The 15,147-nt window shown below is 36.8% G+C and overlaps 1 protein-coding gene across 1 annotated transcript; it reads left to right on the top strand.

Annotated features, from left to right (window-relative positions):
- Positions 1 to 3,118: 3,118 nt before the first annotated feature.
- LOC119074664 lies at positions 3,119 to 4,353 on the top strand. Its single transcript, XM_037180945.1, has 4 exons — positions 3,119 to 3,248; positions 3,318 to 3,445; positions 3,511 to 3,909; positions 3,972 to 4,353. The coding sequence occupies exons 1-4, from the start codon at positions 3,155 to 3,157 to the stop codon at positions 4,128 to 4,130; spliced, it is 780 nt and encodes a 259-aa protein (XP_037036840.1). The 5' UTR covers positions 3,119 to 3,154; the 3' UTR covers positions 4,131 to 4,353.
- Positions 4,354 to 15,147: the final 10,794 nt, after the last annotated feature.

Raw genomic sequence — 15,147 nt, 5'->3', positions numbered from 1 at the left:
AATACATTGGTGTTGAAGAAATAATATAATTAGCGATTCCCCACTTTATAATCGATCACATACGATGGTTAATCTGGCTGTATGTATTTAGATATACAGGTGGTCAGGTATTGTGAGTATTGAAGTTTTTGATTGGAAATTTTCCGTTTTTTTTAAATATCGACCGATTAATACTTCATTTGGTTCTTTCAATATGATTGACTGAACAATACGAATGTGGTCTCCTAAGAAATCGTAGACTCATTGAAATATAGTTACGGTGTATTTCCACGTTTTCTAAATGTGACGAGGCATAAACAGTACGGTTTGACGATTTTAGTTTTACCCTTGAACATCCCTTCTGCACCGCAGAGCCATTGTATGAGAAACATTTATTGCTGGAAGATTACTTTTTCAAGTGAATATAGGCTTGCCTCGGTAAGAGGCACCAATACTTAGCTAAAATTGTAGCCTACATCTGTGTCTCTCTAGCTTTAGCTTTAGCTCTAGCTTTAAATAAAAATTAGTTTTGGTTGCAGTCGTTTGACCGGCTCTGAGAAACGTGAGCAGTTTAACGAAATTTTCATAAACTGTTCAGTTTTCTCAGGGCTGGTCAAACTACAACAAACAAATCGGTTTTCTTTTGAAAGCTAACACATTCGTGGTCGCTTTGCGGTACATTTTTGAAGATGAAGTCTGGTGGAAAGATATCACCAAAAGTAAACTAAAATCCAGTATTTAAAAAAACGCCCAAATGTATGCTTTTCAGCAAAGCATCGATTTGTTCAAGAATTTTGATATTTCATTGTTGTCTCTATTGGCTGATTGCACTGAGGAAAAAGTAGTTACCTGCTACAGCTGCGGTCTGTCTCCAGCTGTAGTTTTTGAGAAAATACAGCTGTCACAGAAAATATTTCGGCCCGTAGCTGTCACAGCTGTATTTTTCTACTTGCTATCAGAGCTGTAGTTGTGATTACCTACAATAGCTGTGTGATTGCCTACAATCAAAATGTTGTGATCGATAGGCACGGGTTCGAATCATGTCGGATCCTGTTTTTTTTTTTTTAAATAATATTATTAAAAATAATTTTGGTTTCATTTCTGATAAAAGTCAGTTCAAAATTAACTCAATAATTTAAAAAGAAAATATTTCTGGCCTTTCGGAGTTATATTTCACAGTACTGGGGAGTATTTTGATATTCTGTTGTATTACATCCGACGAGTTAATTTTGAACTGAATTTTAGCTGAAATGAAACGAAATTGATTTTTTATTAATAATTATTTGAAATAAAAACTTGCCTTGTTGGGGCGCGAGCCCGGGACCTCTTGATCTCCAGTCCAGAATAATCCACCTGAGCTACGGAACATATATGCTACAAATGCCTTATGTTAATGTAAGCTACACAACGCATATTCCCGTTGATAGGTAATATACATCCCTGTAGTGGGTGTAACATTCCATAACTGGCTGTATGGGCTCGTTGGAAATCTGAGGTCGAGTACTCTCGAAGCAAATATTACCTTCATAAAGTTTGATGATAAACGGCCGAAAATGTGTCCAGATTCATAATTATTAGTGAGGTCACAGCCCTCGTCAAAGTTCACCGAGGTTCCATCGATTCTGAGAAATTTTTCGGATGTCACATTTTCGGCCGTTTATCATCAAATGTTTTGAAGTTAATATTTGCTTCGAGAGTAATCGACCTCACGGCAAAGAAATCCGGACTACGAAACCACATTTTTCGACTTTTAGCCGCTTACCACCAGCCAGTTATGGAAAATCAACTAACTATCCATATATAAAAAAGTAGAGGAAAAAATAGCACCGATTTCGGTCAGTCAAAATCAAAAGAATCCATCGAAATAAAATTGAACTGAAGAAGCAGCGTGTAGTCTATTACAATAACTAGTTTAATTAAAAATTTCGATGAGCGGACAATAAGTAAGTCGTGTTAAAGTTTTATCTTAATTTTTGTTGTCCCATTTTCTCGAAAGATTTCGTTTTTTAATTTTAAAACGTTTCCTGAATATGCAGAGCTGCTGGAAAAACCCAACATTAGTCGTAGCAGGTAATCATTGAGAGCGGCTGTTATAGGTAATTTCTTAAAACATTACCGTCATTGAGTAACTTTTTCCAAAATTACTTACCACAGGTAATACGTTACTTGCTGTGGGTAATTTTTCCAAACATTACCAATTACAGCTGATCTATTACCTACTGCAGCTGTAGTTTTCAAATCTTTTTCCTCAGTGTGGGTCGGTGATGATTACACAACGTTCTAGAAGGCCCTATGTAAAATAAAGGAAAAGGAATTTCTAGCTTGCGAGCAGCTCCTCATAAGATCACAGAAACAACTAAATAGATCAACGAAGGGACGTCGATTAAAAAAAGGGAATTAAGGAATTTTTAATAGGTCAATTCCTTGCAATAGGCAGTGATACAAATCTACAGCAGACAAACTTTGGAGTAATGCAGAGGGACTTAGATAGATGACTTGTACACAATTCAAACAATCTTAACACTTTATGACTGAAGCCTCCGAATTTGAAGCTTGTTAACAATCCTATATGGTGTTGTTAACTTTAATACATAAGCGCTGGTAGAAACGGGCATAGTAATCTGCTATCGATAACGACGACAAAAATAAGCTAAGAGTTATGGCTAGACGTCTCCTATATCGTAAAATGTTTAATACAAATATTGAAGTGATAGATTTATTGTGAAACATATTTATTGACTTTCACGCTTGTCGCTACCTAGTGTTTACAATTATGCGATTCGACAATAAATAATGAAGATTACAAGCAGATCAAACTGTTACTTATGAATTAGAAGCGCAACTTTCTTATCTCTCATAAAAATTACGTCTGAAACAACACTCGAATTCGAACATAGCAGCAATCTTATCAGGGGTCAGAGATCTCACCAACAAAATGGGGACCGTCCATAAATGACGACCACTGTACTTCCTTCCGCACTCGTCTACTATTTTACTATACCGGTAACTTGGTGTGTCACACTTGAACACACCTCCATTTTTTCCAAAATTTAGACGTTATTTATGAATGACTCCTAGAGTTTCACTTTGGAACTGGAATGCTGGAAAACATTAAAATATTTTCGGTTTTGTATTTCAGTATTTCAGTCGTTGAATTTAATTAGCTTTACAAATAATGACGTATGTGACAGTGATCGGTCTATTTGCAACAGTCGCAATAAACGTTTGCATGGCAGACGTTCATTCATGGGGACAGCTTATCACTTATCGTGAGTTCGACTAAAATGTGTTCTTTATATGGTCGCCAACGTACAGACGTAATTGAAGATCATTTATAGAATATCATCGGATGTACGAAAGAACACTGATAGATGAAAGCAGTTCCGTACCGAAGGACTATACAATTTTCTACAAATACTACGGAGCACCATTTAAGCCGGTGGCACACATTGAAATTGAAGTTAATGTCAGTGCATGAAACGAGACAGTGAGGATTTTAATTCGTGTCTTAAAAGCTCAAAATAATTTCAGACCAAAAGTGAGGGATACATTAATATCGGTCGATTCACAATAAATACGTATAATAAACGGAAAGAGGACGCACAAACATTCGATGCACAAGTTTCTATCAAAAATGCAACTAATGTCACAGCAACGTTACGCATTCATGGTATGGGAATGATGACGTTACCATCCATGGGCCTGCGCAAATTGACATCAACAAGAAGTGTAGCCTATGTTCACGCCAAAAGTTCGATTCCCAGTATAAAACAAAATGGGTTTGTCCAAAGTTTGATCGGGAAAAGAAGAAACGGCGACGAGCTGATCCATTTCGAAAGTAGAAATGTGAGAAACCAGAACCGTTTTCCTAGCAGAGCATTTGAGTATTCAGGCAGCGAGTATATTACATGTGTTGGTTTCTCATTTGACGTATGTACTTCAATGCAGATTTTTGTCTGTCGTAAAAGGGTTTCAAAAACTCGTATTTTCAGTCTCCCACAGCTATGGTCATGATTAATACGACATTTGTTGGTGAAAACGAATTCAACGGAATCGTTTACGACATGAACAGTGAGCATTTTGTAGCGAATATGTCGGTCTACGGTATTAAGATTTTATCACGACCATACCATTTTGAGGGAGTCATATAATGGTGAGAATACTTATCACATTTCAAATGTACTTTTTCACACTATACGTCAGTGGGAGTTGCGGGAATTCGATACTTTCGAAACAAAATGTGAAAAAGTCATTTAACATAACCTCGAAGACACGGCCGTACGTTCGTTACCATAAAACATGTTAATTATTGTAAAAAAAAATTCAATGAAAAACCTCTTCAATAAACTAAGAACGTATACTACAAACTTGTAGAAAGTATTGAAGTGGTTTGTCCTATCAAATTTCGAAAACACTACTCAATGCAAAAGTACCAAAAATTCATTTTGGGCCAATAATATATCGCAGCGATTAGTCATCAAATACAGATATTTAGAAAAAAGAATGTCATGTAAGGGGTCGATCCGAGAAGCATTTGAAAAATCCTCGTTTTCAGCTCCGAAACATAATAGTTATTTATCTACCAAGGTAGGTATGAAGGTATTTTTTCGCACTAGATGTCGTGTGCGAAAAAATACCGGCATACCTACCGTGGTAGATACAACGTTTTTCGCAATTTCGGGCCATAATCACCTTTCCAATGCAAAACATGTCCTACATTTTGTTCCAAAATTCTTGTGTACACAGAAATTCATTTGAACGATCAAGAAGGCTGCATTATAATACACATTGCAATGTGATGTAAAGAGACGCGTTGAATGAAATCGAGTAGTCAATGCTTAGTATATACGCTTCAACAGTACGTTCGGTATAATTGTGTGACTCTATAGCCGAATGGCTATAGTCGCTGCTTTGTGTTCAAAAACCTTTTGGTGTCGGGGGTTCGATTTCTGCTCAATGCAAGATTTTTATTTATAGAAATTTAGCCTTCGTTGAAGGTAATAGGTTATTTAGCGTGCGAAAAAAAGTTAATATCGCACTGCGTGCAAAAAAAATGATATCGCACTGTGTCCAGGAATACAGTGAAGTATTTACCTTCAAAACGACATTAAATGGATGCATGGAAAGGTGATGATTATGGACCGGAATTGCGAAAAGAATATGCTCAGATTGATAAGTCATAACGCCGAATTAAATACACAATTACAGTTACATTAATTCATATAGACTGCTTTCGGTGAATAATTTCCCTCATTATTCGAACTTTTTTTTTTAAACGTCAAACCATCTCCGAAATTTTCTGAAAATAAGCTCCGACATTGGCATAGCCGAGAGCGTAGCGCATACATACTTTCATTATCACCAAACGTCACACGAAAACTCAAGCTTCGACCTAGTTACATTACACAATGCGCAACTACAATGCGACAGTAACAATATCGTGCAGAAATAGTTATTTTCCCAACGCATGCTAAAAGGCTTTTGTTCACCGGACAACTGAAATACGACTTTTTAAGCAATTCGGTAATGATATTTGTAACTTACGCCACCTGCAGCAGTAGATGTCACGTTGTCAATAAAAAGCGAAGCCGAGGTTGGCAGGACATCGTGTGCGATACGACTCTTGTTATACAAATAACTATTTCTTAAACCAAACGCAGATAGCATTGAAATGTAGATTTTTGTCGATCTAAGGCGAGAATGAAACTTCATATATATTTGCCTTCACGAGTTGTGGTAGACTACATGATTTTCGATTGTTCATGAAGAGATTTACTGACTTATTTAGGTGTTTGTCTATTTCAGTTGTCCTGTGCACAAAACGTTGTTTGTACCTCGACAGGAAAGTGATTTTTCCAGCATACGTCCTAAATTTTCTTATTTCTTTCGTATTAGTACAAAAAATACTGTACTTTTTTGCACCAGTTGGAGACAAGTTCTAGAATCGAATTTGTTAAAAATACCGTTTAGTATAAGTTTAGGAACAGAGTCTTCTCCAAACGAAATACGCGACGAAATCATAGAACTTACCATTTTCAGATATGTGTTCGTTCGATACTTATTACGATTGAATATTTTAATTAAAAATATCATTTTTCTGGTACGCTTGGATTGTACGTGCCTTTCGAGGCGTATAACTAGTAACAAGTTTATTGATTCAAGATCAGCTGCGATAATATAAATAAGTGTAAATAAATTACAATTTGCGCCGATCGATTTTATCGGTATATCGGAATTTGTAAAGGAAGGGAAACTTTTTGTATAATTAGCTGCGACCAAAACCGGCACTTTGGGGTTTTCATTTACACTACGAGAGTATAGTTATTTATGCCATCGAGTGATAAAGGTTTTTTTAGGCACACGATGTATATTGCCATAACCATAACACTTTTATTGGAAAATTATACCGAAAGAACATTTTTCAACTTTTCTCGTACATCGACACATACTGTGTCCAGGCAGCGCTTCTCAAACATCACATTCATAGTGAATATTCTGAGTGCTTAGCCGAATGAACGACGAACGACACCCAACGAATTATTATGTGAAATTATTGGAAGTAAAAGAATAAAATCGTAAAACTTCAGAAAAATTAAAAACTTTACAGAAAATCACCAAAAAATCAACGAGAATCAAAGCTCTTACAAATGTAAAACCACTTCGAACCATTGCTCGAAATCATTGAGGCAAATACTAATATAATTTACCTCAATGTTCGAAATTGAGGTTCGTCACTTTGTTGATATCTTTCGTTTTGTCAGCATAAAGCTTAATATTTCACAAATTGGTAGTATACGTTTAGGCGCTAACATTTTTTTAAATCACAAAAAATAAAAAATCAATAACGATATACCAACCATTCATACCAATATCTACTAAAGCGATGAGTTAGGAAAACTGGTTGGCCTCATTTGATTGTACGTATCACATTTTTTGAAAGAACTGTAGAAGCTGATTGAAAAACCAATTACTTTTCTGGAGAACTGAGATAATGTCCAAACCCTGGCATTTTTTTTGTTGACTAAAATCCATCAATAAAAAATCAATTATTCACATTACTAACATCAGATTTATTGCAACGACATCTGGCTTGAAATAGTGAATGGACAGAAGAGTATAGAGAAAACCATACTTAGATAACTAAGATTACTGCTACTGCATAGAATGAATATAATCTCTGTATTTAGGAACTGGGTAGGAATGTTGGTTTTAGTTCATGTAATAGTTATTTTCCTAAATAGGGTTGTTGACGTATTTCCAACGTAGTCTACAAAAATCGTTGTTCCTAACTTATGCTGCAAGGCGTTTTCAGCGAATTCGATTTCTTAGTTTATAGATTTCCTAACGCATGCTAAAAGGGTTTTTGAGCGAATGAGATGTTTCCAGTCCAAGCTGGAGGCGAGTTCTGGAATCGAAGTCGCTAAAACATTCTTCAGCATAAGCTAGGAACAACGACCTTCCTAAACGACGTTGGACACAAGATTTTTCAACACCAGATAGGGAAAATTATTTTTCGCATGTGCATTGCATTGTACATCGTGTCTGTAGAAGAATCAAACTACTCATACATGAGCATTTGACTTGTTTACAGGTCTGTTGTGTATGAGTTTACACATCGTTCTGATGTGCTTTTCCTTTCGCAGTATGTGCTGCTCTATAGTGGCTATAGCTACAGTACTCCAGCACGTGGAGTGTAAGTTTTTTAGTGATGAGGCGTTTTGAAGAATTTTATTTCTTTATTTAGCTAATGATTCACTGAAAAATAGCGTGTATAAAGTTATGACTACCTCTCGTAGTTTGGTCATTTCTTTGCCACTGTCGCCATGGCCTGATGAGAAATGGTATTTTTGAACTGCATATTAATGCAACATGTCGAAAGACATATTTAAATTTCTCACAGATTGAAACAGTGGCCAAACGTACCTCGATCTTATTTTAAAACAAACATCAATTCGTTTTGAGACACTTTTAAAACCAAAAAGAAAGTGACAGCTCAAGCGAGAAAATTTCTATTTTCCCCTCATGGGGAGAGAAAGAATTGAGGAAGTAGAAGCTTTCTTACCTGAGCAGTCATCAGCCAAATCGTCAACAAAATCAATGCCATTTTAAGTACAATACACACGGGGAGCTAAAGTCTAACAATTTTGATTTTTATATCTTTAGATTATTTTTTTCAACAAATAACGGTTAATTGTCATTAATAGCTGCTATTGCTGCCGCAATCAAGTGGTAACAATGAAATTTAATATAATTTAACTCCAGCTTGGGTATCTGCTTTTCTGTTGATACCATTTCGTCCGAGCCGTATAAATCTGTCGCCTCTTATTCCGAATCTCGTTGGTTCGACATATCTATCTCTCCGCAACCGAATGATTTTTTTTTCATCTGAATTTTCACATTTTTCATAAAAAATCACACGAAGTACATATTTTATTGACAATGGTGTAGTTCCATGCATTTGCATGGCTCCCTCGTCGCTGTTTCCGCTGTTCACGTTTTGTGATAATACTGCAAGAAGAAGCCAACACGTCAAAGTAACCATTGTGATGAAAGAAGCTCCCATAGTGAAATTTACACTGGAACGAGAATATAAAAATTCGTTTATTTAAAAACTTGTATTGGTTTTTAAATGTGTTTGCTTGCGTCTTTCCCGTCTCGCCCAAAACCGGGTTTTCGCATTTTCTGGCCGCAAGCGAACAAAATTCTGTAATATCGTGGTGGGAAATTTGTTGGTTCGACGTGTGGGATTTGGGATATAGTGCTCGCCTTCGCCTCGAACTACAAACTACACATACGTCTGGGCAACAAATATCCCAATAAGACAGTTATGTACGATGTCGATGTATGATGTCATGGTGTAATCTGTAGTCGGAGTTATCGTCTTTCTGAGAGAACTTATAAGGCCGTGAGGTTGTATGACTGGACCAGCTCTCCAATTTTATAGCGAACGCGCCAACAATACCATGCATGGAAACGAGGTCACTGTCTGGCATGGGATGCAACATGCGTGGACACTTTAGTGTCATCCTTATATCAAAGGTCAAAGCAGGTAGAGCAGCGGAAAAAGCAGCGTTGAAAAAATAAAATCTGTACAAAGTGATCTAGGAAAAGAATATCATTAGGCAATTAGCCTTTTGCTATGAAAACATTGGGACCGTGGTGTGTTCGCCTGCTCATAGCCGCAACTGGTGAAAAATATCAGCATCGCTATTCAGAGGGCAAATGAAGAAATGTGTAAAAACCAATCAAACCAGAAAAAAAAAAAAAATTGAAAAAACCTAATCAAGAACTCAAAATAAAAAAAAATGGAAAAACTCAAATCAAAAAGTCGGTTCGAACATAATTCATGTTTATTCCCAAAATATAGCTCCAGCGTCCACGTGGAAAACAGTTTTCCATTTTAGAGTATTACAGTTACAAAATAACAAAAATTTACTTTAAGTACACTCAAACTAAAAATATGAATGCTCGGGTTTAATTTGATGATTTCTCAATAAAGATGATTCATTGAAAGTAGAAAAATATCGAGTCCTTCAATGATTTTCTTTAAAATTGATATTGATATCTCAAGTAATGTCAAATGAGTTTACGGAAATCTTTTACAACGATGATGGAAGTATAATTCCGTAACAATTTGAATCATTTTCATTATTGTAAAATACATTTCTTTTCTTTTAATGTTCCTAGTCAATTAAGAGCTTCCCAGTCTATGAGGGATTCTTTTGAAAAACAGCCTACCGAAATCGGACGCATTTTCCAGTGGACTTTTTTATATGTGCCTAGATAGGACTTCGACCCTAGAACCCAAAACCACTTTCAAAAAAATTCTTCGAAGCTTTTGTGACTGGTGAAAGGTGATCAAAAACCGAAAACTTGCACTTTTCTTACCAAAATTTCTCCGGGTACACGAGCCGTACATGGTCTTGTGGGGTGTCATTAGAAAGGTAATCACATGTACTATTGAGCCGAATAGAGACTCATTGGTTTTAAAATTAATCCACACTGAAATATGGGCAGTTGAAGTTTTCAACCGAAAACTTGCACTTTTCTTACCAATATTTCTCCAGTTACACGAGCCGTACATGGTGGTGTGGGGTATCAGTTGAAAGGTAATTTTATGTGCTTTTGGGCCAAATAGGGTCTTATGGGGTTTGGATGCATCTACGATGAAATATGAGAAGTTGAAATGTTTAAGTGCCCATATTTCATCGCATATGCATCCAAACCCCATAAGACCCTATTTGGCCCAAAAGCACGTAAAATTACCTTTCAAATGATACCCCACACCACCATGTACGGCTCGTGTGACTGGAGAAATATTGGTAAGAAAAGTGCAAGTTTTCGGTTTTTGATCACCTTTCACCAGTCACAAAAGCTTCGAAGAATTTTTTTGAAAGTAGTTTTGGGTTCTAGGGTCGAAGTCCTATCTAAGCACATATAAAAAAGTCCACTGGAAAATGCGTCCGATTTCGGTAGGATGTTTTTCAAAAGAATCCCTCTATGATATTTTGGTGTAAAATTAAATTTGAAGGATTTGAGGGATTTTCAGATTTTGTGCCAAAATATCATATCCTGGAAACACTATTTCATTTTATGGTAGACTGTCCACGAACTCTTATATATTTTTCAAATCCTTCCGATAGGTGGCCAACGTTTAAAATATGATTATAATATGCTAGTAAACACTTAATACAGTGCCGCACTGGCCATACTGGGAAGTCGGTAGACACCCGCGGAACATATGACACAATTGAATCAGTTGGTTTTGTTTCAAATTTTATAGGCCCTAAACGAAATTTCCCGAAGCGTAAGGTGGCAGTATATGCAGTCCTGATTTAAAATTGTCTCATACGTCAGAAAAATTGAAATAGTCGCGAAGAAAAACGACACCCATATCTTCGAAGTCTATCGTTGTTACTTTTTGAAAATACTCTGCAAAAATTTGAATTTTTTCCCCCAAAATAGCTACTGCACCACATGCACGAAAAATTTCGAAATGTTTGAAAGGCCAGCTTATGCGGCGTCAACACCTCTACCAATGACCATAATTTCAGATAAATGCGTTACGTATTCTTGGTGATATGCAACAAAAACTATTTTGGTCACCCTAGTGCAGATCATTTTGTTGCAAGTGACTCTGGAGGGTCACCTGAAAAGATTACTGTCTACCCGCCGAAAATCGTTGATGGCTTGTTTTCATTTTCATACAACTTGGTTGAAGTTTTGGCGAATTGACTCTTAAATTCTCAACGCATTTGAGTGGGCAAAAAGAGAAGTTTTGCATCACCTCATCACATACATAAAAAAACAATTTTAAATTAACTTTGTATCTACCTAATCCTTAGGCACTATTAATTTGTAAACAACTATCTGAATGAATTTAAAATAAAAATAAAGTTAGATCGAAAGTGCACTTGACAGAATACAAAGAAATCTTTATTTTTTTCTACCTTCAAGGCAGTAGGTATGTTGCTGTAAAAATACTCTATTTCATAAAAACTGTTAACGCATGTTCTCCTGAAAGTATAGTGGGTAGTAATGTGGGCCGTTAGTGTTTGGTATTTTATATGATGAAAGTGTGTTGGTATCAGAGGATTCAGAGGCTGTTTTGAAAACCAAATTTATTAATATTTTTCTTTAATATTTATTTATGTCAGAATATTAAGAAGATAGTCACTGGTTAATTTCAAAATAATTGGCACCCATTTACAAATTGCATAAAAAATGTGTTTTGCTTCCTCCTGAATTCTTACTTCTACAAATTGAAAATGGAAGGTGTTTGGTTTGATCATATAGAGTGTATCTTCACTTTTTAATACTTTGGCTATTCCCACAATGTGCGAATAGTCTCTTCTTGGCAATCTACTATAAAATGACTATATGACGCACAATTCGCATCTATCCTCATTTTGGCGAATGTCGGTAACCTGCATTTCAATACAAAATTTCAACTGAACTGAAATTGCGTTACAATTTTGTATGGAAATTATGGACTTTTTACTATAACGATCCTATGATCTAATTAAATGACGACCTGTGTGGCCGACCTCCTTTGACTGAACTTTGCTGGAATTTTCATACAAAACTAAACTCAGTTCAGTTGAAAGCGCGTACTGACATGCCGTTAGATAGCCGCGTTGATTTTTTTAACGGCACTCGTGAAATAATGGCGATCGACGCGACGTATATTTCTTATACAACACATTTTTTTTCATTTTTCTTTACTTCGTCTTTGGTTTTTTAAGATTGTTGAGGTGGACAGAATATTTTCGAAAATTGATTCCATCACTTCCTCATCTTCAAGATCCACAAACTTAGAAAGCAGTGAAATGAGTGGATAGTTTAAACAATAATCATTTCATTGCAGAGTATTGACCAAACAGATTTGTAACAATGAAGGTCAGAAGTTTGTGCAAAGCTAAAATTTCCGCTCTGACTGCAAGTGAAAACCAATAGGATGGTAAAGATTTATAAATTTTCCACGTAATTCCATTTGGTCATAATCGTCATGCTTAGAACTCTAGCACTTTTTAGTCTTGATAAAATGTAAATTTTACTCTTAGAAATGTGTCACATTTAGCAAATCTTTAGTAAACCACTGAGTTGTCTCACGTCCATTCACACAACAAGCCGATTCCGAGCAACGCTATTTTAACACTATAAATTCTACTTTCAGACTAATTTTCACCGGGCAAATACTATCACTTGTTAGCTGCTTTGAACTCATTTGAATTTACTTAGTTTTTGCTTACCCACAAATCTTACCAACAAGAACTTTTTACTTAAGGTTAGTAATAGTAGTAGAACGCCTTGCTGTTGTTGTTCAACTAAAAATTTCGATACAATAAAATCCCTATAAATATGCAACGGATATTTTCTTCCGCTTGCATAGAACATGCGCCAGTTTTCACTTCAATGAGCTTTGTAGACTGCATTTAAAATGAATTTTCCAATAATAGAGATTTGATTACAAGGATTCGTTTCACAAATATGAATTACTTTTTGTAATAGCTCAATAAGGACAGATGCTTATAAATCTACAAATTGCTACACAAAACTATATGATGAGCTCGAAATAATGATGAGCAATAAGTTTAAATTATCGTATCGATGCAATGTGATATGCGATGGATGCTTCGCTGAAAAGTCTACATTTGTGCGTTTTTATTGTAAGTATTTTTACATGCTACATGCGTCGAAAACCGTACTTTTCATGTTTCAAGCACTTCTTTCGACGCCCTTAGCATGTAAAATCCATTACATAACTCGGGATAAAAAATGAAAAGTCTCGTTTTCATGTGTTTGTTGACCTCGGCTTCACCTCGGCTCATAAAATTCACACGAAAACTCTAATTTTCATCTTTTTATCACTTGTCATGTAAAATACTATTGATGATATGTTTTTACTACGATCTTTTTTGAAAAATGTGAGACTGCAAACGACCTAAAATGTGATGGCTCTCAATAAAAAATAGAATTGGTTATAAGTAAGTTTGACCAGCTCAGAGAAAAGTAAGCAGTTTGCCAAAATTTACATACAATGCTGACTTATTTCAGGACTGGTCAAACTGACAGAAACAATCCTATCTTGGTTTGTAAGCCAACACCTTCGAAAAAAGAAGGAACTGGTAGCTTGATGTTCTTTCCGAAGTCAGAGAACTACAACAGCTACAATTCGAGGCATGGTGTGCCCTTCCAACGAAAGTTCGAGGTGTGTGTCAATTTGCAGAATATCCGACTGCAAACAAATGGATCTCATCGAAATTTGGTTTATCCACATCGGAATGGATAAATGCCATCAGAATCACAGCGAACCAACCCTGTATATTGTTAAGGAAACAGCAGTTAGAGTCGTTGGGACGAGGTCCAAACATTAGGTAACATCCTTGGCAAATGTCCTAAAGGTGAGCTTTTACGCAATAACCGGCATCACACCAGTCGTTCATTGATTGCGACCAGTATGGAAAGTGGACAACGAAATATATTGTGTCGACGTTAACGGCACCAGTCGAAGAGCAGACATATTCGCATACAATAGTGCTACCCGGAAAGAATTCATTATTAGAGGTGTGCGGGCCGATGTTTTTTTGAAGCCCGTCCGGCCCGAAGCCCGGTCCGAAATTCATTTTTAAAGCCCGGCCCGAACTGGCCCGACGTATTTATAGCCCGTCCGGCCCAAGCCCGATCGGGCCGGATAAAAACTTGGACGGGCCGACATTTTCGGGCGGCCCGAAAGCAAATTTCATATAAAAAAGTGCGCGAAACTTTGAAAATCGGGCTTTGATTTTTTAGGTCCGGTCCAAGCTCGGCCCGACGGATTTGAAGCCCACCCGGCCCAAGCCCGGTCGGGCCGGATAAAAACCCGGGCAGCCCGACATTTTCGGGCGGCCCGCACATCTCTATTCATTATCGATCAACTAGTCTGAATTGAGGGTGACATCGATCAATTTACCGCCGTCGACACGAAAAAAGGGAATCTACGAACCTAATACACCAAGTGATTGGTATTGGAGTATTGGAGTATTGGTGCTAAAGGAACGATAAGTAAGAATTTCGTAAATTTTTGAAAAGTTTTAAAGGTCATTGTCTGTGATTGAAACGATTGTATCGTCAGTTTTGAAGATCAGTAGCATGATATGAGAGAGAGCGTTCTCTGCTTGCGTGCGGTTTGTCTATCGGTTGAGACGTTATGACAGTGCTAGAGGATACGGTAATCAGATTCTTGGGTGTCCGCTAATGACGTATCTCAGGGTAAGGCGCTGTGCTGTTATATACAATTTGACCAGGAGGCGTGAACCTGGTTTTCTTTTCGAGAGACTAAGTGCTGGCAACTCTGTTCGCAGTCGTAGTTTTGTCTTGCCTAGACATTCGTCGGTTCAGTATAATCGCTCATTTTTCGTTCGGACCGTGGCCGACTATAACTCAATACCGGTTCGCATTAGAGAACTTCCTTCGGTGTCAAGGTTTAAAGATGCCAGTGTGATGTTTTTCCAGTCGTTGTAGTCTCGTTTGGGCCCTGTTTCGTGTGCTGCCACCCACGTGCTTGGTGTTTTCTGTAACTTTTTGTGTTTTTTCCTTTTTTCGGTTCTGTCCTATTTTTAGCTTAGCGGGTGTGTGATGTGATCGACCGGTGCACGGTGATGTGAGTAAGTCATAATTTATCTTAAG

Source organism: Bradysia coprophila, unplaced genomic scaffold, assembly GCF_014529535.1.
Source record: "Bradysia coprophila strain Holo2 unplaced genomic scaffold, BU_Bcop_v1 contig_151, whole genome shotgun sequence".
NCBI lineage: Eukaryota > Metazoa > Arthropoda > Insecta > Diptera > Sciaridae > Bradysia > Bradysia coprophila.
This window is presented reverse-complemented; position numbering and strand designations above follow the sequence as displayed.

What these genes read in the sequence shown, in the direction of transcription:
- LOC119074664 (XM_037180945.1), top strand. Translation starts at nt 3,155, where the DNA reads ATGACGTATGTGACAGTGATCGGTCTATTTGCAACAGTCGCAATAAAC. An exon ending in ACATTGAAATTGAAGTTAAT is followed by an intron (nt 3,446 to 3,510) that starts GTCAGTGCATGA and finishes AAATAATTTCAG; the next exon opens with ACCAAAAGTGAGGGATACAT. An exon ending in GTGTTGGTTTCTCATTTGAC is followed by an intron (nt 3,910 to 3,971) that starts GTATGTACTTCA and finishes TCGTATTTTCAG; the next exon opens with TCTCCCACAGCTATGGTCAT.